The 22,498-nt window shown below is 34.9% G+C and overlaps 1 protein-coding gene across 1 annotated transcript in view; it reads left to right on the top strand.

Moving 5' to 3' along the window:
* LOC139725218 (disintegrin and metalloproteinase domain-containing protein 11-like) overlaps positions 1 to 11,443 on the top strand; it is a gene marked incomplete at its 3' end in the record, with an annotated part of 65,637 nt that extends 54,194 nt beyond the window's left edge. Inside the window, exons 9-22 of the mRNA XM_071636308.1 lie at positions 424 to 523; positions 1,183 to 1,254; positions 1,787 to 1,870; positions 2,761 to 2,841; positions 4,237 to 4,300; positions 4,932 to 5,001; positions 5,983 to 6,096; positions 6,715 to 6,874; positions 7,698 to 7,890; positions 8,715 to 8,841; positions 9,407 to 9,433; positions 9,980 to 10,006; positions 10,684 to 10,998; positions 11,383 to 11,443. Coding sequence (XP_071492409.1) covers positions 424 to 523; positions 1,183 to 1,254; positions 1,787 to 1,870; positions 2,761 to 2,841; positions 4,237 to 4,300; positions 4,932 to 5,001; positions 5,983 to 6,096; positions 6,715 to 6,874; positions 7,698 to 7,890; positions 8,715 to 8,841; positions 9,407 to 9,433; positions 9,980 to 10,006; positions 10,684 to 10,998; positions 11,383 to 11,443 — 1,495 coding nt within the window. The remainder of the gene's footprint in view (positions 1 to 423; positions 524 to 1,182; positions 1,255 to 1,786; positions 1,871 to 2,760; positions 2,842 to 4,236; positions 4,301 to 4,931; positions 5,002 to 5,982; positions 6,097 to 6,714; positions 6,875 to 7,697; positions 7,891 to 8,714; positions 8,842 to 9,406; positions 9,434 to 9,979; positions 10,007 to 10,683; positions 10,999 to 11,382) is intronic.
* Positions 11,444 to 22,498: the final 11,055 nt, after the last annotated feature.

The raw sequence follows: 22,498 nt of genomic DNA, 5'->3' as shown, positions 1-22,498 counted from the left end.
CTCTATTAATAATGTTCTAATCCAAAAATACTCTGTTCTTCATCTTTTCTTGACACACTGTGATGCTTATGGAATGATGTGAATAACCGTATACAAATCAATGATATTTGATATACATGCATTAAAAACATCAGTGTTTCTTTACCTTTAATGATGTGACAATGTTTCTTTACATAATTAAGCGTAAATATCACATATCAATCAAAGGAAAGATTTACGGTCGGTATTATTCGTGTGTGTGTCGCATACACTGTAATTATGTATTCACATCAGACAGACAAAATTGCAATTCAAAATCAGTACATGATTATGATCTAGTGAATAATTATATTCAGGAACTGTATTCTTGTAACTTTAAGTGAGATGGAACTTAATATGATTCTTGTGACATGAAGACATAGGCCTATTTTATTTGTCCACCAGGGAGACTGTTGGGCTATCTTCCTGTACATTGCAGTCCTTTAGAGATGCCTACGATAGCGGAAAATTATGGTGCCTGGAAAAGACTGTTGATAAGAATGAGGTAAGTCGACCTAATGCCACTCTGTCAAACAGTTAGTTAGCTATTTCAGTAACTTGAGCGGCAAAGCTTAGAAAGACCGCCAAGAAAGAAAGCTATTATGCGTTTATTTAAATGACGTGTTAAGATCGCACTGTCCAATTCCTACATCAGTGCTAAGATTTTATACAACCACGGAAGGAAACTTCAAGTAGTTTATTGAATTTATGGAAACACTGATGTGGTAAATTGGGATATAGATGCGTAACGCCCTCTCGCTGAGGTCATTGAAAAGCTGTAGGCCTACAAGATTGCTGTACAGCTTTATTTGATGGTGTGTATTTCTGAATTTATGATAACATCGACTAAAGAGGAAATACGTACGTTATTGAACGAACCTTTATGGAGCAAGACCACTACATCGTTAAGTCATTTCTCTTTGAAAAAAATACCCCCAATGCAATCTTAAGATATAAAGTTATCATACATCACACATGTCATTTTGGCTTTGTTTCTTGTAAATAATTGTCAGAACAAAACATTTTATTTATCTTATTGAAGCAATCAAAAGCTTAAAGATTGTTTTATTTTCTTAGTATGGGGATATACTCTTTGTGTCGTCTTCATTTGAGATTTATGCTACTGTCAGAATAACGCAACACATTTTGTTTTATTTTCGAGAGCTGATACAATCACCCCTGTGTGGCAATGGAATAGTCGAAGCTGGAGAGGACTGCGATTGTACAGGTTCTAATGTGAGTTTATCTTGAACTCTTTGGCCAATGTATATCTTACCATTCCATTGAATCTACATAACAAAATATAGCAACATGAAGCCAGTAGAGCTAAAAAGTACTGAATAGTCAGCAAGCGTTAATTGGCAAATGAAACATAGTTATCTCTTGAATATCAATGTCTTCTGTTTTTCAACAGTGTAAGGAAGATTTCTCTCTCCTCGTCTTCTTCTTCTTCTTCTTCTTCTTCATCTTTCGAACATTAGACATATAGCAGAAGAAAAGTAACAAAAATATGGAACAATTACAGCTGTCGTATAAAAAGTCATTTCCATATTTTACGTACAAATTGTATTATGTAAATGATTACACCTTCATAATAAACTCCCCGAGTTTATTTCAGTGCACATGCTGCGAATGATATGAAATGAAACGAAAATGTATGTCATAGAGCAAACCGTAGCATTCTTAAAGCAAACATAAATGAGCCCAAAGTCTAGAGAGAAATCAAACTTCTAAGGTATGTCTTCACATCTTCTTGATCTGTATGAAGGCTTGTTCAGAGTGCTGTCGGAATTGTACACTAGTGGATGGCGCACAGTGTGCGGGAGGGCCCTGTTGTAGTGAGGAGTGCCGGGTAAGATTCAAGTCTATATTCATATACGGTTACAGTTCGTTATTCCGGAGGTCCGTTATTTCCGAAGGTTCGTTAATCCGAAAACATGAAAGGTATAAAAGAAGGTGTGTAGGCTTACTAACAAACTTTCGGAATTACGAACTTTATTTTGTTTTCGGATAAACGAACCTTCGGAATAACGAACCAGTTTACTTCGTAAAATTACGAACCTTTGGAATGATGATAGCGCCACTAAAAATATCAAGATGAACGCATCCTTTTCATTTTCGGATTAACGAACATATCGGTGTCCTGGATTTGTTTCAGAATAACGAACCTTCCGAATAATGAACTTTGTATCATGTTCGACTTTGATATCTTCAGCAGACGAACAGAGCATTAATTTCTGTTGATTAACCCTCTGTGTGTGCTTTGAGCGCCACAGTGCACGGAATACCTTATAGCGTTGCACACACTGTCTGAAGTCCCTGGCACAGAGAACTGGGGTCAGGAGAGTGAAGCATGGTGTTGACTTCACCATTCACAGCACCAACGTTAAATGTTGCTTTCTGAAGTGATATACAAAGCATCATTTAGCTTGTTTGGTAATAGCTATTTTTTTCTTAGTAATGTTGTCTTAAACCATGAGATGCGGGTCCAACTATGATATAGATTAACAACTTCAAGTTGATGTTGAAGTTGAAGTTAAATATAAAAAGGAACACGTGCATGGCATTGGCCAAATGAACGACACCATATTTATATCCAGAAAATCCTAAAAGCTATTAGTCTTTGTTCAGGGCTTGTATTTCTTTATTTCTATATAACTTTTATGTTTATTGGTATATACTTTGTTTTCTTGCACGTTTGTTTTCATTTGACATTATCTATTCATCCATGTTAATGATAAGTTTCTAGACGCTGGTTCCCTCTGCCGCGACCAACGTGGCGCCTGTGACATTGCGGAATACTGTACAGGAACGACTGGACAGGTAAGTCTATGCTGAATATTGTGCTTTTGAGGTATAGAATTTTGTATTCCATTATCATCGTGCGTTTGATATTGCAGTGATTATGCATCTAATCATCAATGCATGCATGTTTTTATCCATGCCTTCATGAACTTGCACATTGTGTGTGATGAGCAATGTTTGCATTTTAGGTGCATAAAGAAGCTTTATTGTAGACGATCTTTTCTGCTAGGTTTTGAAATTAATGCGGCTGCACTTCAGGGAGCTCTGTAGAGCCTAAATAGTCTACCACTGATTGTAAGTACTAATTTGATAGAAGCGTATTTCTGCCATGTGTTATACTGTCCATATATAAAACAAAGGTTACAACCTGATTCATTACTATGCAAACATGCCAACATCATTGTCAGCAGGTCGATAAGAATAGAAGATTTTGATAAACCATAGCATTGTGTTATATCTTTAACATAGCCATCAAGGTTAACGTTTTTCAATACTAGACTGTGGCATCTTTTATTTGATGTCATATCCTTGTAAGTCTATTAAACTGATATCTGATAGCAATATACAATTAAACAAAGTAAAGTCATGATTGCATTCTTTTATGATGCTTTAATCACTTCTAGTGTCCTGATAATTTCGTTCGGTCGGATGGAACAATTTGCGAAGGAAATCAGGTCAGTATTGACTTTTGAGTCTCCTTTTCTTCTGCATCTTTCTTCCCGAAAACATTTGTACTCGAATTAATGTAACCTTGAACTGACGTACTAATTTGAAGTAGATCAATAGATAATCATAAAGCGATATCGGTACGTGAGCTCACACCCCATACCTGGTTCGAATAAACCCTTAATGCTATTAAAAATATGTAATAATGCAGAACAAACTACCACTGAAATGGCAATGATGATATTGATTTGGACAATTGAATTACATTGTACCATAAGAAAGCAGAGTCTTCATGAGATTGATGGTATAATTTCGAGAATAGCAATCGATCAAAGACGAAGGATAGAGATACAGAGAGAATCGATACTCTGAATTGTTTACATTTTCGGCTCTTTTGCCCATTGAGAGAGTTTCCTTACGAAATACATGTCATGTCTATGCTTGCTAGTGGATCACGTGTTTTTTAGACAGTTTAGAATGTTTTATTGTATCCACTATTAACTTATCAGCACACGTTTTTACCTCTGTCCCATCCATCTTCTCATGTATTGATAGTCCTCATCACGTTTAGGAAATCGAATGTTACATAAAGTTAGGCATTACAATTTCTTTTAATAAATTTATCACTACTTCATTCAGAAGTAAAAACAAAATCTAAAAGAAAATCTAATAAAGCTTGTTATAGTTTCACGAGAGTGCGCTATTCCCTGTTTAGGCTTTTCTGCATCTATTGTGTCTGATTTACAGGGAGTCTGTATGAGTGGCGTGTGTCAAACCAGACTACAGCAGTGCATGGATCTTTGGGGTCAAGGTAAATAAAGAGATGAAATGAAATATAATACAATGGAATTTTATGAATGGAATAAACTGACATAAACTGTCTTACGAGGGGTCATTTGTTTTCTTAGTTTGGGGTGGAAAATACGAGGGCAATTTGCATGCTCATCGCCATGTGATTGTGATATGTGTGTCGCAGTCCATTATAAAGTCCATCATGAAATTTACTTCAATTCATATTTATGTTCACTTTCTTATGACACGAACTGAACACAATGAAGTTTGGTACATAACTGGTAATGAATGATAAACAAAATGATACAGTTGTAAACAGAGCAATATATCTATGAAAATAAAGATCATTAGTTTTAATGTAAACAAAAAAATTTACAACCTGAATGATACGATCTGTAGGTAGGATAATTGACGCTGAATATGACATGTTAGTGTTTAGTTAATTTATGGCGTATTTAGATCTCTCAATTCAAAGTGGGTAGAAAACAACTGAAGGGCTAAAGAAGTATTTCATTGCAGAAAAGAATAGAGTTTCCAGCTGATTCCGTGTTTCATGGTCAGTCCCATGAAGTCATTATGCAACACATTGTTTCTGAGAAGACTTTTACTTGGAAACATTGCATTGACGTTGTATGTTAATGTTTGTACAGGGAGCACAGCAGGAACGAGTACCTGCTCATTGAACACAACCAACCTGGAAGCTGATCCAACGGAAATCGGGTAAGAAATGAATATGACTGAATCTATATTAAAGTTATAAATGAAAGTTATAAATGTATGTTTGACCCGAAAGCGATCTGACATACAGACGGGGAGAAATTAATACTTTATAGCCATTTTCTAATTCTTCTGAAATAGCACAATGTACCGAGTTGATACCATTTGCTGACTATAAGTGCTGGTCACCTCAGGCAAAACACAAGGAGTCGACATCCCTCTCCCGCTTTAGGTCTGTATATCTATTGTGAGGCAAACCATTTTCACTGATTTCGCTTCATCCCCAATTGCTTTAATATAAGAAATCAATATCTATTACCGAGGTAGTTATGTGAACAATATTGATTATCAGTTGTCCCTCATAATGCTGGTCTTTCCCATCGCATAGCAGACGATGTAGGCCTACTGAAGAAAAATTCATAGGTGTATATACAGACAGTGATTTGGACGGTTCTTCCACTATTTGCAAAAGGAATGCATTTTGATGGAAATGTTTGTTAAACTGTCATTATCGAAGCTCGTTGACGTTAGTGCACAGAAAACATGCTGGTTCTTATACGAGAATTAGAAGACATTCCTAATTTCTGCAGAGGAAAGGGGAATCGGTCTGAAAAACAGAGATGCCTTTATTGCTGTTAACTCGTGGAACCATCGTCGAAACCAATTAACAACCTTTATTTCTTATCGCCACAGAAATAATAAACCCGAGTGATTTAGCCTTCACCATGGGATAATCAAGTTCCCGGATGTATACAAATAGGTAACATACACAATAGGCCTAAGATCTATACATTTTCTCAGGACAAATCTGTATCAATTCAGATCGTGTAATAATGTCATCTTTTATTGCAGATGAACTTTTGTGAAAATTGGAGAGGTGCATGTTTTATCATAATGATATAATGACAAAGTAATACATATTGTATACAATATATATTTGTATCTTAAAAATGCATATCGCTCTCAATATTCAAATGGATTCAGATCCCCAGAATGCTCCTTCCTCATGTGTGACGTCACTGAGGTAAATATGTCGTCACCAAGAGTACAGCAAATCACAGCTCTGTCAACGTGGACATCGGGAGAGCCCACCTGCAGGTAAGAGTCCCGGATGTACGCTTCAAGGGATGTACCTATCACCTGCCTGTCCAGAATAAATGAAGAGCATAGAGCCAAAAGGCAGTAGTGTATATTGACCTTTCTTCAAAGTTTCAAACATCTATATCAATTATTATTAACATCCCCATATTTTATGCAAAATTGTGCAGTAGTCTGTACAATATCAATATTCCCTCACCAGTGAGATCACTGTAAGACCAGAGTAGTCCTGATGATGTCAGTTGTCAATTACTAGTAATCTGCTGGTTAATAATGATTCGATTGTTCAACACTAACAGAGAGCAATACGATAAACTAAATGATTTATAAGCATGACGTTAGCATATAGGAGGACAGATGTGATGAGAATAAGCACACTATAGACCGTATGAGGACACTTGATGAATGATGACATTTTTCCAGCAACTGTTGCATTGAGGCAAAGCGTATCACCACAGTAGAGTACACTGTAGGCCTACTTGGACTTTGACATCGTGTTTGAGACAACTTGAGGCAGAAAGACACATTTTGTACGGAGATGGTGAATCACGTAAATTTTTATTTAAAAGTTACGCTGTTACAAGGAATGTTGAAAATATGGGGTTTTTTTCGCCACAGGGCCACAAGTCTGAGGCTTGAGGATGGCTCTGATTTAGGTCACGTGACAGATGGAGTTTCGTGCGGGGAGAATGAGGTGTGTCTGAGCGGTACGTGCCGAGAGCCTGATCGGGAAAGCTGTGAGGTCGGACCGACGGGACGAGAATGTTCGGACAACGGGGTGTGTATAAAATATGCCGGTGGACTGCCCCGCCCTTTTTGTTTGCGTTTTTCTGATTTTTGATGTTGTTTGCAATTAAACACGGCTACTTAGGCCTCTTTTCCAACTTTTACAAATCCATTCTTTTAAAGATGATATAAAAATAAAAATAAAAATAAAAATGTGATGTAGTCCATGTGTTTACCGCGTCTCCGTATGAAATGTGTAGATAAGTATTAATGGGGGAACAGGGAATAATGTTTCCTCATGCAAAACTTTGCGGGAGGAGGGGTGGAGCTTCTACCTTCTGTTTTCCACCTGCTGCAACTCGTGATCACATGCAGGTTAAATTTTGTATGAACTTTGATATACCAATATATCAAAGTATCTGCCAAGAGCATTGTACGCACTGATGGTTTAGATTCTCGTCAGTAGTTCGAGGTACATGTTCCCTATTCAGTTGTAGCATCAACAAACTGATGGAGATTATTTCACACTTGTATCGTTGCAACCTACACAGTTTTCCGCTACTCAATGCGGCCAAGAATCTTCCATAAATCCTACAATTCAAGATTTTTTTTTCATTTTTGTGTCAAAGATGACTGCTTGATTTCATTAAAAGACTGTGGCCATGTTTCATGAATATTAGCTAATATTATACAAGTTCATGAAGATAATAACAGCGGCAAATTTGCCATAATAGCCGTTCATAATCTAACGATTGCTACAATTAAAGGAAGTACACCAAATCCCCATAGTAAGTCGTCCATGCACTGGGGAGAATGAAGCCTGCTTGATCTTTCTCTTTTATTAATGGCGTCGTTTGAATCTATAACATCTATAGGTCTGCACCTCCTCTTTGAGATGTATATGCCACTGCGGATGGGCGGGCCCAGCCTGTTCCTCCCGGAACGCCACGCGGGCCGGCGCGGTGTGTCTACCCGAGCCCCCCTCGAACAGCAGCGAAGAGGGTGAAGCTGTTGGTGACAAGAACAACAACAACAGCAACAACGACAACAACAAAAACAACAATAATGGTAATTAGAAAACACTGGTTTGGAACGATTACAAAGAATTCCATGCTGACACTATGTTATTTGTATGGAAACAGAAAAATCAGAGAAATTAATCGGTGAAAATTTGCTGAGAAATCGGAAACATAAAAAGCTATTGATTGTAAAAGTTTTGAGAGTATTCAGAGACAAAATTGTGTAACTTTATGTGGTGTAGGTGTTAAGTAGATCTCCATTTGTTTTTCACATGAAATTTCACTATTTTTTCTCAAATATTTGGTCAGAGACAGAACTTATCCGCTGAGGAGGACATGCAAAAAGTATTACTATTGTTACAAAAAAATTTTAAGCTATTTTTTCCAATTGTCCCACCCTGTCAGTCTACATGCATGTAACTATATTGAGCTGCACATCATGAACCCCCATTATCATAACTAGGCCAGCATCGAAAGTCAGGTTACCATAGAGACGTACTAGAAGAGTATTTATTGAAAACACTGAAGTGGACTGTAGAGCCAGTTTCAGCAATATTCATACTACATTGGAGTCACGAGGGACATCAGCGTATGAAATCAAAAGTGAGTTTATGTGCATTTAAGTGTTTCCGGTAAGAACGAACGATTTCGATTCTACCATTTTATTTTTATCACATGCACTCGGCAGTAGTTGGTCCGTCTCATCAATTTATATTAATGACTGTCATAAACTTTGATAAAACTTTCTGTTGCTTTTGAGCCTTCAAGAATTCTGTTTTATTTTGAGAAGTGATTCTTCTTCCATGGCATCTTTTTTTTCTGTATTCATTACTATTATTTATCTATTTTTTATTCGTTTTCTTTTATTTTTAGGTGATGGGGGAAATGGGGGTGAGAACACGGAGCAAGTACGCATCTTGACAAACGCCATCATCGGTGGATCTCTTGCCACTATCTTCATTGTCGCCATCATATTCGGGGCCACATCAATAGGCTTCAAGTGAGCGCTGTTCAAGCAAACCCAAACTCTATGTAACTTTGATGAAATAAAGAAAGAAAATACCGTAAAAAGTATATGCGTGTGTGGAAAGGGGTGGGTTTAATGTATTTACTTATTTTTGCTCTTGTATTTGTTATCTGTGATACGATTACTTGTCAAGACCAGTTATTTCTCATCAGCGATATTTCAAAGACGTTCGCTTTATTAAGTATCCTTCAATTTGTAATGTTCGGTAACCATACCCTCATTTTCTAAAATAGCCACGATTTTGTTCTTAATTAATTAATTTTTTTAATCACATTTTCGGTTATCAAGGTACAAGTTGCTCCTATATTTTACTGATGAGATATCCTTCAATAAGAGGAAGGTAATCATACCATATAGCTCATCAATTAGATATGCTTTTATCTACGATGTATTAGTTATGTCTGTTGCTTATCAGGAAAACAAAATTCCCCGTCAATAGGAATAGATAGCTAAAAAGTCTGTACATAGAGTAAAAACTTGGTGTTTATGTGCAATTTAATAGCATCTGGTTTTATTTTCTTCTTCCGCATGCGCAAAGGAGAGCGAAGAGACAGAATCAGGCGAGGTAAGCCAACAGAACAGATAAAACCTTAACCACATGCATCTCATATCAAATGATTTTGACCAAAAAACAAAAAATAGATTGCCTTCATCATTCACTTGTGTATATAGAGTACCGTAATTACTGCGAGTTTTGTGAAGTCAACCGTATATAATACATGAAATGGCGAATGAGTGAACTTTGCCAAAAAACATTAAGAGCTGTTTGAAAGTCTTTTAAAAAAAGAAATTGTAAAACCAGTACTTCAGCTCTTACGTAAGAACGACCATGGAAGGAAATATATTTATTTTTGTCCTTTCATGTTCATAACATTCCCCCTTGCATGCGATGAGCGGAAGCTCTTTGAACATAAAAGTCAATGTACAGTTTGAACGATTTGAACAATACAACCAGACTACGCCAATAATTAGTTGATAAACTTTCAAAGCCGACAGAAGTGAATAGATGAAAGTATTTCGTGTAGCTCTTTAAGGTCATGAAGGTATATTACTTAACATGAAATAGTTGTCTTTTACCTCATGTTTAAAACTTCTTCTTTTTTTAATGCAGGAGAAGACAGCAAGTCAAACTTTTCTCGTAAGTATAGTTTAGTATTGAATTCTTGTAATTTCTTTTTCTGCAGGATCTTACCTTGTTGCACATCAACGATAATTATTAATCTTTGCGGGGCATTCCATCCACATATCTCATGAAACAAAGGCCACAGACTCAGATTGTAGGGAGTTTTGTCATATATTTATAATTTCTATCATCATCATCATTATTATTGTTTTTATCATTGCCATTGTTATCATTATCATCTCTATCATCACAAGATATCTCTGTTGGAGGTCAACATCATGTCAAGTTCCATCCAGGAACTCTAGACTTCCAATACTTTTCAGAGGATTCTCGCCGTCCCGAACAATGTTGCTTTTTCGAGTATTTGTACTCGGTCGGGCATTATTGTTATTATTATTATTATTATTATTATTATTATTATTATTATTATTATTATCATTATCATTATTATTATTATTATTATTATCATTATTAATATTATTATTATTATTATTATTATTATTATTATTATTATTATTATTATTATTATTGCCATTACTATTATGATCATGATGATGCTGATGATTATCATTATTGTTATTATTATTATCATTATCATCAACGGAATGACATCATTGTTAATTTTGTAACTACATCTGTACTGCTACCATGGTTTTATAAATAATTATTTCTGTTTGGTTAACCCAATGCAGCATGTTTCAACCAACCAAGGAGCAACAGAAGCGACTAGCCAAGTTCGACAAGGGCCGACCCTACTACACGGCCGGCACTCTGGACGGGGACTCAAAGACATCAAACGCCGGCTCGTCGCACCAGCAACATCCATCCAAACCTCACAGGCCGCAACACCAGCACCAACACGCACACCAACACTCTTCTGCCAGCCCCCACCAACCCCACCACCACGGTCACCATCACGGCCACCATCACAACCACCACCACCATCACCATCACCAGCAACCAGACGGCGGTGAGGCATCAAATAAAAAGCACGGACATAAAAAGAAGTAAGAGAGATATTCGTTTGTCTAAAGACACTTCTAGTGGCGTTGTTTGTATATTTCATAAAAAATAATATAATAATATGCGTGCTTATGTTTAACATGAATAGAAATGGAGAAAAAAGAGAGACAGACTTTACAACAGAAGAAAGAAACAGAGAGAGAGAGAAAGAGAGAGAGAGTTTACCTATCTATTCTGTTAGTAGCAAGAAGTTTAGATATGATTTTTAAGTCTTAAACTGACTCTTCATTCTTGCGTTTGGTCCTGCGTAAAATCATTGGCATAAAAAAGATTACACAAGTACGTTCATAAATCATCATTGTGATACGAAGATACTGGCATGCATGGTTGGTTACATTTATATCATTTGTCATCCTGTTCTTTTACAGAGAGAAGAATGCTGGATTACTAATTGACATGGACACAGCCAGACAAGAAGATCACTACAAGGTATATAATGGTTGAAATATTACTGAATTAATTATCAAACAAGCAGTCGATGTCGGGTATATGCAATTATGCATGTACTGTATTCTATGCAAAACATGTACATACATGTACATCTAAAGAACACCTGTAAGGGGAAATATAAATCAAATAGAATCCAAAGAGATAATTAAATACACATTTCTTGTAATACACCTCTTATTCTTCAGTTCTTTTGTTATACTTCACTTTGTTCAATGACGCCTATCTAAACGTTGCATTCGGGCATCTGCATATCGTTTTACAAAAATATGTCAAGGATTTTAAATCACAAATATATCATAATATCAAAAAATGATAATAACAATGATAATAATAATATTAGTAATGATAATAATAATAATAGTAATGATAATAATAATAATAATATTAATATCAATAATAATAATCATTATTATAATTATTATTATTATTATTATTATCATCATTATCATTAGTATTAGTATTATCATTATTATTTATATACAAATCAGTAGTATATACACAAAATGAATTAAACAAAATCCCACTAAAATTTCTGCAGGGAAGAACAGAAACCATCATCTGAATAGAGGCGGAGGTGTGCTTGATCTTCGAGGAGAGTATGCTCCATGTTATCGCTGACCTTTCGCCGACCTTTGGTCAAGTTGCTGGGATGCACGAAAGAATTTCTTGAAGAAAACGTCACGTGACATTCAAGTGTGCATCCATGTTCTCTCCTGAGACGGGCTATGTGTCTGTTGCACAAAAAAACAAGTCTTTTGCACAAAACGAACAGTCGGTATGAGTGACTTTTTCTCTCTAAATATTGTAACTGATTTTGTTCAGCAGACAACTGCGATTCTCGACTGGCAAAGAGACAGAAGGCGCCGTTTCTTCTCCTCCTTTTTTTTTTCTTTTTCGTTCGTCTGCAAACAATTCCGATGATTATGCACAAGGTTTTGGTGCAATGTATTAGTCCAACCCAACTTTTCGTAATTTGTTGTGATGGAACTCCATAATTACTTGCCTTCTTTACATCGAGTGAGCAGTTAGTTGGTGTGGAAGGAAACAAGATACCTGAAATGAATGGTCATTTTGTTTTCAATGGATTGTGCTAAAAATATTACGACATAATGTTGTGGGCTGTTTACGATAAATTACGGATGGATAGTTTTGCTTCTTGCCGTATCGCGCTTATATGCTTGCGAGTATACTTTGTCTTTGCGTGGCTCCAGTAAAACGAGACTACATTTCTCTCAAATTCTAAAGTAAATGAGAATTGTTCGCATTATTCTAATCACTTTGAACTGGTGAACTGTATAGCATCCAGAATGTTGTGCCTGAAAAAGATATATAATGATGGTGCATTACCTGAGATCAACTTTAATGTATACAAATCAATGTGTAGAATTGGAACAACTGCTCTGTGAACGTTTAGACCGTAGAATTCGCTTTCTGTCTCATGACATAATAATGATTCCAACCAATCGGATAGCACGATATTTATCTAGCTGCCAACATAAACCTGTCGAGATGACATTTGCACAGCGCCTCATTGACACCGACTGCCCACACTCTCCCACCGACTATATAGCGATGTATTCACAGACATTAGTATCAATACTATTTAGGAGAAATCATTTTGTCTTTAAGATGAACACTAGGCATGTCACAAATGCGATGAGTGCTTATTTCTATATCAAACTTTTATCTCAGTGACTGAAATTGATGTGTCTTAAGTACGATTCTGACGAAGTGATCTTAAAGTTTCACACGAAAATTACTCTTGGATTTATATCTTTGTTCTACGGCAAGTTTCAGGAAAATGGAGGCATTATCAATTTTGTTATCACCAGCCTACAGTATGATCTAGATCTATAAAGTGCATACGCGTCATGCGAGGGGTATAGTTGTCTTAAAGCACCCACGTGATACAACACTATTGATATCAACGTTTGACAGTGTATTGTACAATAGCAAATCTCTATATCATTCGTTGGTTGCATTACATGCATATCTAAGACCGCGGACAAGTGTCATTGTGAAAACGATCATTATTTTTGTTTGGTGTCAATAAACAACAATGACAATCATAATTCCAGGTAAATAGTCAATAAATAAATCATACTTATATGACAGGCAAGGAAAGGATCATTGTGGACAAGTTTTGCTCACGTCTCATAGTATTCCATATTATATCAATAGATGGTATAGTCTAGTTTTTAAAGATAGTGTTATAAATCAACCGATGGGTGCTCAGCATTTGACGCAATGCCTTGACTAATGTGTTCATAAATCACCTTCACGATTGAATGACAAAACTTTATCAGTCTATATGCGACGTTAATATATGAATACTTATGATCTACCATATCATATATCATAATGATCATCACCTTAAGTCACGGACAGGACAAATGTATCACTTTCTTTATCTTTATTATTGTCAGTGCTAATGGACGTGAATGCATATTGGACTTTTTCTTTCAGAGTGTTTCTTATAAGATGTTTTAACTTGCCTTATTTCTGATTTGATTTTTATATTATAAGATTATCGTGACGAATATTGAATTATGTAACATGTGCTTTCAATATAAATATTCCAAATATATATTATATCAACTTGGCCTACATACAGATGAAAATATATATCCTCTAGTCCATACACACATGCATGCATACATAGTACACACATACATACATACAGCTACATAACAAGAATGAATATGTATATATGCATAGAAAGAGGGGTGAAAAGAGAGATATAGTATTAGATATACTTATAGCTAGTGTAATAGATAGATACTTAGTATATGGCTAGATGTATTGTGATCACACACAAAAAACAACAAAAAACACTTTGATACTTGCACACACAAAGGACACCAACAATATTATACACGTCAATGGCCAAGGCCTTTTATACGCTTTTTATACCGAAATTAGTGTTTGTGTTTAGAAATTACTAATGTTATAGTTAAACGATCAAAAGAAATAATCGTCTCGTTTACTTAGATGAACAGAATTCAAGCTATTATCATGACGAGTAAACACTGTGTAATTATCGATTATTACCACACGTCTCGTAATCACTGTGTCGACACCTAATTTTTGAAATTCACATCTAAAATTCCTTTTCCTTGTTTTCCATGTATCCATTGCAAAATATTACGATTGGTGTTGTTGCATGGAAATTGATTTTGGTATATGTATTTTCCTGTACTTGCAACAAAGATTGTTGTCAAAGTAATGCTGGTAGAAATATAAGGGGTAATAAACATTTGTATTCACAACAATAATAGTCATTATGCGGACTGCCAGTGGAAAATCTATTTATTCTCTGTAAAGGAATAAAGAGCACATTTTTACATATAAATTTCCATTACTTGGCGGTTTCATTTATAATTCATCTACTCTTCAAAATATAGATAATGAAATAGTCCCCTGTTCTGTATTCTTTTAAATAAAATCAGAAAATGAATAAGCGTTTGGGCATATAAAGATTGTCCATCAATTACGCTGAAAATCAAAAGCAATAGCTCTTCTAATTTTCTAGCTAAACGCACTTCATAAAAAAAGACTAAATAAACAGTATTTTCTAAAGGCTCACCCGATTGTATCCATCGATCAACTTGTGAAATAGTTCTGTGGTGGTCACTAGTCCAGTAATATACTAAATCTGTCATCATGATCGTTCAGCAGTTTCAAACGAATGACTTGTATTTTGTACATGTATGTTTGGTCTGTGCGCAGACCATAGTATCTTTTTGCTTTGACTATCAGATTTATGCTACAGGAAACAGATTATTTGTATATATTGCAATGTGTCTAATGCAGCAGTGAAAAAAAAAATGTCCGAAGTGTTGATCGTGGTGTTGAGATACCAGCTGTATATATTACGTGTTGGATGTGTGCGTGTGTTAATTCCAGTTGATGTTTCCTATATACTATTTGATTCTTTCACAAGTTAAAGGTCAAGTTCACCTTAATATAGCTCGTACATGTGAATGGAGAATATGCAGCAATATTAGTAGGACACATCAGTGAAAGTTTGAGGAAAATCGAAGAACATGTTCAAAAGTTATTAGTATTATTTTTTTAAGTGCCGTTATCGCTGGATGAGAAAACTACTACAGCTTGTGGTGTCACAATATCATGTGTAGAACGATATAAAGAAAATATAAAGAAATGTCAACATATTTCCACTTTTCTGACGTATGAAAAGAGTACCTGACTTGCTTCATTCAGAAGGCATGCACGGGGAATGATATTACCCTTAACATACGTCAGAAACAAGACGAGTAAATGTGTACATTTTTCAGAGAATGAAATTTTGCTGAATTTCTTTATATTTTCCTATGTTGCTCTACACGTGTGACACCATAACCTGTGGTATAGTCTTCTCGTCCAGCAGTGACTGCGCAAAAACTTTATAAGTTCATATAACTTTGAACGGATGGTCCGATTTTCCTCAAACCTTCACTGATGTGTTCTACTGATATTGCTGCGTTCACTCAATCCACATTCTTATTAAGGTGAATTTGTCGTCATAAAGTGCGAGTTTGACCTACCGTAATCTGGACATTCCTAAGTAAGAGATAATATCAGTCGACACCACACTTCAGAAAGATTATGACTTGTCATTTTCTGGCCTTTTGAGTGAATAGGAAACAGCCTACATTATAACTGATTTTGTGAAGTTACATTATTGTTATACTATAAGACAGTGCTTTTACGCGAGTTCCACAACCGCATAAGTGACTTAATTTGATTTAAACCAAAAGTACGAAGAACTTTGATCTTATTTCATAACTTGTTCGTATGCAACTTTTTTCCCCTTTAATGTCATTTTCATAATATACGATAGGGTAATTGTCACAGTGAACCAGATCTCAATCAAAAGTTAAATCTGGCAGTGGTTTATATCAAATGATTTGACGGAAAATATAGAAAGTAGAACGTCATTAGATTTTGTGACACATTATACTGACAACACAGATATGAGTTTTATACAATCTCCGTTACTCACAGTTGTCATTTCTGATGTTCAGTGCAATTGTTGTTACTCCCCTAAATTTGTAAACGGGTGCCTGTGAACAATCACATCTCTTATGATATAATCAACTCGTGTATTGTGTTTAAGTCCCGTCATGTCAAAGCAAGTCAGCAAAGTTAAAATGTTTGATGTCAAAGTTTGCAAAATGTAAAATAAGGTGCAGAAGGACTCTTAAAATTATTAGCTTTTTTAGACGAAAACACAGACAAAACAAAAATCCGTCGATTTTCACCAAAGAACACAAAGCATGTCTTATCGGCTATATACTTCGCCTTGAGAATTATGATATTGGATAGTAATTGTGAAATGATATTAACTTTCATAATCCTCGCATCATACTAACAAAACAATTTAATGTGCAAGATACACCATCACCTTCCATTATAGCGTTTTCAGGTGACGTATGCATGATTATATACGCTCATTATGACCTATCTAAGTCAGTGACTTAACTTCAGTCTGGGTTTGAATTCCAATCTTAGGTTTGTCCACACAGTTACGCTATGACCATGACAATATTGATTGGAAAATCTGTGCAAAATGTTCTACGCCAAAGTAATGACAATCTGTTATATAATTATAATGAAAATATATTGTTGATATTTTCAATGAGGAAAAAAAAGCTTGCTTGGAAGTGATATTGTTCTACAAAAAAAAAAATAATAATGTACTCTTTAGAACTTGAAATTTTCTAAGCAGGTAAATCACCACTAAAAGTTGTCTTGTAGGTAACAACCCATATTGCTATTTTTTAGTATTCTATATTTTGTAGTCAGTAACTGGCTAAACCACGTCATGGGCATATTCAGGTGTTTGCATTTCTGATTTTATGTGTAAAGTCACTTTACCTTGAAGATGTGAAAGAGATTACCTCCCAATGTCAAAATTCCGTCAATATCTTACGTCAAACTGAACATTATTTTCTAACTAAATCAAGGAGCTATACGAAATTTACCTCGTTATAGTGCGACAAAACACCCAAAATACATTCAAACATTATAGTAAAAACAGCCTTACGAATTGTATCTTTTCCGTGTTTTTCATCACGGAAAGTAAAAATTTGCTTCTGGATGAATTAAGATGTGAAGAAATGCTGGTGTCGCCGTCAATGTACATAAAAGTGTATTGCTTTGTTCCGTCGTTCCGGTCGTCCAATCCATATCTATAGTTCTATTAAAGATACAACTGGATACGAGCATTCAATGATGCGTCTCTGCGTAATTTCCAAATGAATATCAAATGAAAATTTGAAAAAAATGAAGGAAATATGTTGAAAGAAACTAAGATATTCCAAATGGAGGCGAAGAGAAATGAAGATCCAGAGAGGGAGAGAGAGAGAGAGAGAGACAGACAGACAGAGACAGAGAGAGAGAGAGAGAGAGAGAGAGAGAAGGAGAGAGTCGCCAAAACAGACACCCCTATGAACATCTTACAGGGTTTTATTGTGATGGATTCATTTGAATAACTTGTCAAACGTGTTTGAAAGTTTGTAAAATGGCTTCATTTAACACTGTAATTATTTGATAATAATATGTTTAACATGGTAAATCTACTCTTTCTATGATTACTTCAAAAAGCATTTTGTTTTCAATTGCTTATAATTATTTACACGATATTAGAGACATTATAGGTAGCATATTATAGAACCATACAGCTCAGAAATTTAAAACTGTAAGAATTAAGATTTGTTAAATAACGCCTTAAGCAGACACAACATAATATATACCGCATTTGATGAGGTGCAGGTGCACTCTTAATTCCAGTTAATTTAAAGGGATGGTTATAGTTTTCGTTGAGATGGGGCTTTAGGTATCCAACTTTTTTTGTGAGATAATGAGAAACCTATTATGAATATGCAAAAGCATACGATTCTAAGAGGAATTCAAAGTTTATTTGATGAAAATTGGTTTTTAAATGGCTGAGATATCAAAAATCAAAGAGGTCCTAATAAAAGGTTGGACCCACCTTTTATTCGGACCACTTTGTTTTACTTTGTTTTTGGATATCTCAGTCATTTCAAGACCGATTTTCAATAAATAAACTTTGAATTCCTCCTATGAGAAACGATTGCATGATCTTTAATATTTCATAAGGATTTTTTAGTTACCTCGCAAAAAGTTTAAAATCTGAACCCCCAATCTCAACCAATACTATACTCTATAATACTAAACTGATAGCGTCTATAGAAAACAATCAAACAAGCAGGTCAGTGAATATGCTTTAAAGGGATGGTATAGTATTGGGTTGAGGTGAGAATTCTACCTTTAATATTTTGGGAGATATTCAAATACCACTTTATGAAATGTTAAAATGTAGAAGGATTCTAATGAAAATTCAAAAATTTATTTGATGAAAATCAGTTTTAAAATGACTAAGCTATTCAAAAACAGAGTAAAACAAAGCGATCATAAGAAAAGGTGGGTCCCATCTTTTATTAAGATCGCTTTGTTTTGGATATCTCAGCCATTTCAAAATCAATTTTCTTCAAATAAACTTTGAATTTCTCTTAGAATGGTATATTGCATTCTTTCATATCTCATGAGGTTTCTCACTATCTCAAAAACATCATCATTAAAAATCGTTGGAAACCTCAAGCCCCATCTCAACTGAAACTGTGCTATCCCTTTAAAGACTGACAAAAGTGAGAAACTTGTGGGATTTTGATTTCACGAACTTTCACAAAGCAGTATCGAGGAATTACATATGCAAATTAGATTAGATGATGTCATCGCCTCGGATCTATTATGTCTCTCCTTCACTTATACACACTTTGCATTCGATTTCTCTTCGTTTTGATTAAGAAATAAAAACTTAATTACTTTAGATTTATAACCATGACCGTGTATGGTGCATTGTTAGATTTCATAACTATATATATATATATATATATATATATATATATATATATATATATGTGTGTGTGTGTGTGTGTGTGTGTGTGTGTGTGTAAGTGTATACATACATACATAGATAATATCCAAAACAGACATAATCCACGGCGAAATCGCATCGATCATTTTGCCTATACATGCTTTAAACTATTCCTGCTTTAGATGAAAAAAGGATATTAAAAAAATGAGAAATTACTTTTGCTCCATTACTGACTTATGTGCTTGTCTATTTCTCAGAAACTTCGAAATGTTTTCCTCTCTTTTCTTTTTCTTATTGCCCTAAAAATAACCAAAGTCAATATGAATGTGAAGTGGAAAAAATGAGAGATTTCCTTTTGCGGCGGCGATGGACTTTAATGAATTACAGTCAACAGTCTCCGCAACAATCACTCGCCTATATATCCCTCACTCTGTCATTCTCTCCCTTTCACCCCCCCCCCCCCCTCTCTCTCTCTCTCTCTCTCTCCCTCTTTCGTCTTCTTTCTTTGTCTTTCTTTTGGAGTCCCGACTGCCGACTCTCAATCGGAGGACCGAGTTCGATTCCCGTCCAGTGCTTATTACTTGGACAAGATGTTTTACCCAGAGAGCCCATGTCCCTCTCGACCCAGGTGCATAAGTGGATACTTGACTACGCTATGATGATGATGATGATAATGATAATAATCATAGTGATAATAAAAATAATGAGTATAATAGTAGTAGTAATGATAATAATAATTGATTATGTAACCTTATTCTCTGTTACCAAAGAAAGTAAATGTCTGTTTTTTCGAAAAATGAAATAAGATCTGAATTGAAATTGAATTGGAAATGATAGTAATAATAATAATGATAATAATAATGATAATAATAATAGTAATAATAATAACAATGATAATGACAGGGCCGTCTGGTAGAGCAATAGCAACACTGAAGAGGCTATACCCTGGATAAATAATTATCATCATCTCTTGTCCAAAGCTCAATCTATACAAGGGTTATACGCTGCACGTTTTCCATTCAGTACTTTCGATACAACAATCGGACCACGTGATTCTCTTATACTGCTCTTCAAAAATTTTTCTCTCCGATCTAGTTTCGTTTCCTTATACAATGTAGTTTAGATATTGACTATCAGTATCCATATAACGGCACAATAGAATGAGTCTGAATAGCATACCTGAATTTAAGAGGGTCTCAAGTGGTGATGCTCAATAGAAACTGATATTTTTTGTGTTGTTGTCAATCTTGTATTTTGTCTTTCTGTTTTCAAATAAACAATATACGAATTAATTCATGACAAGATGACACAAATTTCATTATAACAACATACATACAAACATAGGCCTACATATCAATACACACATACACACATCCACATTATTTATATAATGTATATTATATATATATATATATATATATATATATATATATATATATAACTATCATTATATATGCATTCATATGATATAAAAATAGAACAGAACTCAAGAAATGCATTATGCTGTCAATACCAACAACTTTTGAAGAACACATAATAATCAAACCTGTTGGTACTGAAAGCATGATACATTTCTTGAGTCCTGTTCTATTTGTGATATTATTGTACCAACACATGGACTTCCAATCACTTATGCATGGCATAATGATATCTATAGATATATTCATATGATGTAAATTAATTGCCTATTTCATGTGGGTGCTGTTCGTTATTCCGAAGGTTCGTTAATCCGAAACACACAAATTCCCTATACCTAGAGGTTCGTTAATCCGAACATAATATTTTGTGGCGTTATTCCGAAGGTTCGTTATTCCGAAGATTTGTTAACCCGAAAATGAAATTCGGAAAAACGAACCTTCGGAATAACGAATCTTCGGACTGAAGAGCCTTCGGAATAACGAACCTTCGGAATAACGAGCTGTAACCATTTCATGTATAGGGTTTGGTTAGGAAACTATATATAGTCACCTTTTCTGGAATTCATCAATCACTCCTCCACTGAATTACAGACGCCTTGCTGTTATCTATCTATCCTTATGATATACAAATAGATAGATAGATAGATAGATAGATAGATAGATAGATAGATAGATAGATAGATGGATGGATGAATAGATAGAGGGAGGGAGAAGAGCAAGAGGGGGATGAAGAGAGAGAAATGAAAAGATACATTACATGCAGCAACTGCAAGGATATAACAACAATAATAAATAGTGGCACTGCTATGCTGTATAATGTGGTTCGACATATATAATGCATTCTTGCATCAGGCCAACCTTATTGATGTGGAATACTTTCAAACATTGTAGATGAGTGAATTCATAAAAATGGAGAAATGAATGTATATGGATATAATTAATGGATAAAAGACACATAAAGAAAGAAATATAGTGTCTGTTGATATGCACATTTATAGCAATATGTGTGCTTTTCATTAATGATACCTGTTAAATCATCAATCTATTCAATAACGCTGTTATTCTTTCGTTTAGCTTATACATATACTCCGTTCGCTTGCACGTTATCATTTCTTCAATGTATACTGTTTTGAAGGGTTATGGTCAACATTGAAAATGGGCAGTCATTAATGTCCAAACCATATGTTTATACTTCCATCAATCGCATACATTAACACTCATCATCTCCTCACGTCCAGCCTCGAAATTGTAACCTTCAATGGCCTTAGGGTGTTTTTTTTTTTTTCAAAAAGAAATCTCGCTACATTATTATTTATCTCCCAAATCAGTGCCTATGAACCTGTAAAATGCCATGGACCAGCTATTTACGAGAAAATTACTGATGGAAAATAAACTTCCAATACCATGGGGAGTATAATCTGGGGAAACAAAGAATGATGAAAGAAAATATTGGAAATTAGAATTATATTCATTCCAGCTGAAAGCATGGTAAACTTAAAACAACAACAACAACTGCTACTACTACTACTACTACTACTACTACTACAACTATATATAGTGGTGTATAGATCGAACAAATTGAAAATTGGAGACTGAGAAAACGACTTTCACTACATTTGACGAGGTTAACGGGATGAAACATACTTTTGGTTAGAATGGGGATTCAGATTTTAACTTTTTCCAAGATGTTTAAAAGCCACGGGAAATATTAAA

The sequence above is a fragment of the Diadema antillarum genome, unplaced genomic scaffold, assembly GCF_040938485.1.
Source record: "Diadema antillarum isolate AM-2024a unplaced genomic scaffold, OU_Dant_1.0 seq00000025_RagTag, whole genome shotgun sequence".
Taxonomy (NCBI): domain Eukaryota; kingdom Metazoa; phylum Echinodermata; class Echinoidea; order Diadematoida; family Diadematidae; genus Diadema; species Diadema antillarum.
This window is presented reverse-complemented; position numbering and strand designations above follow the sequence as displayed.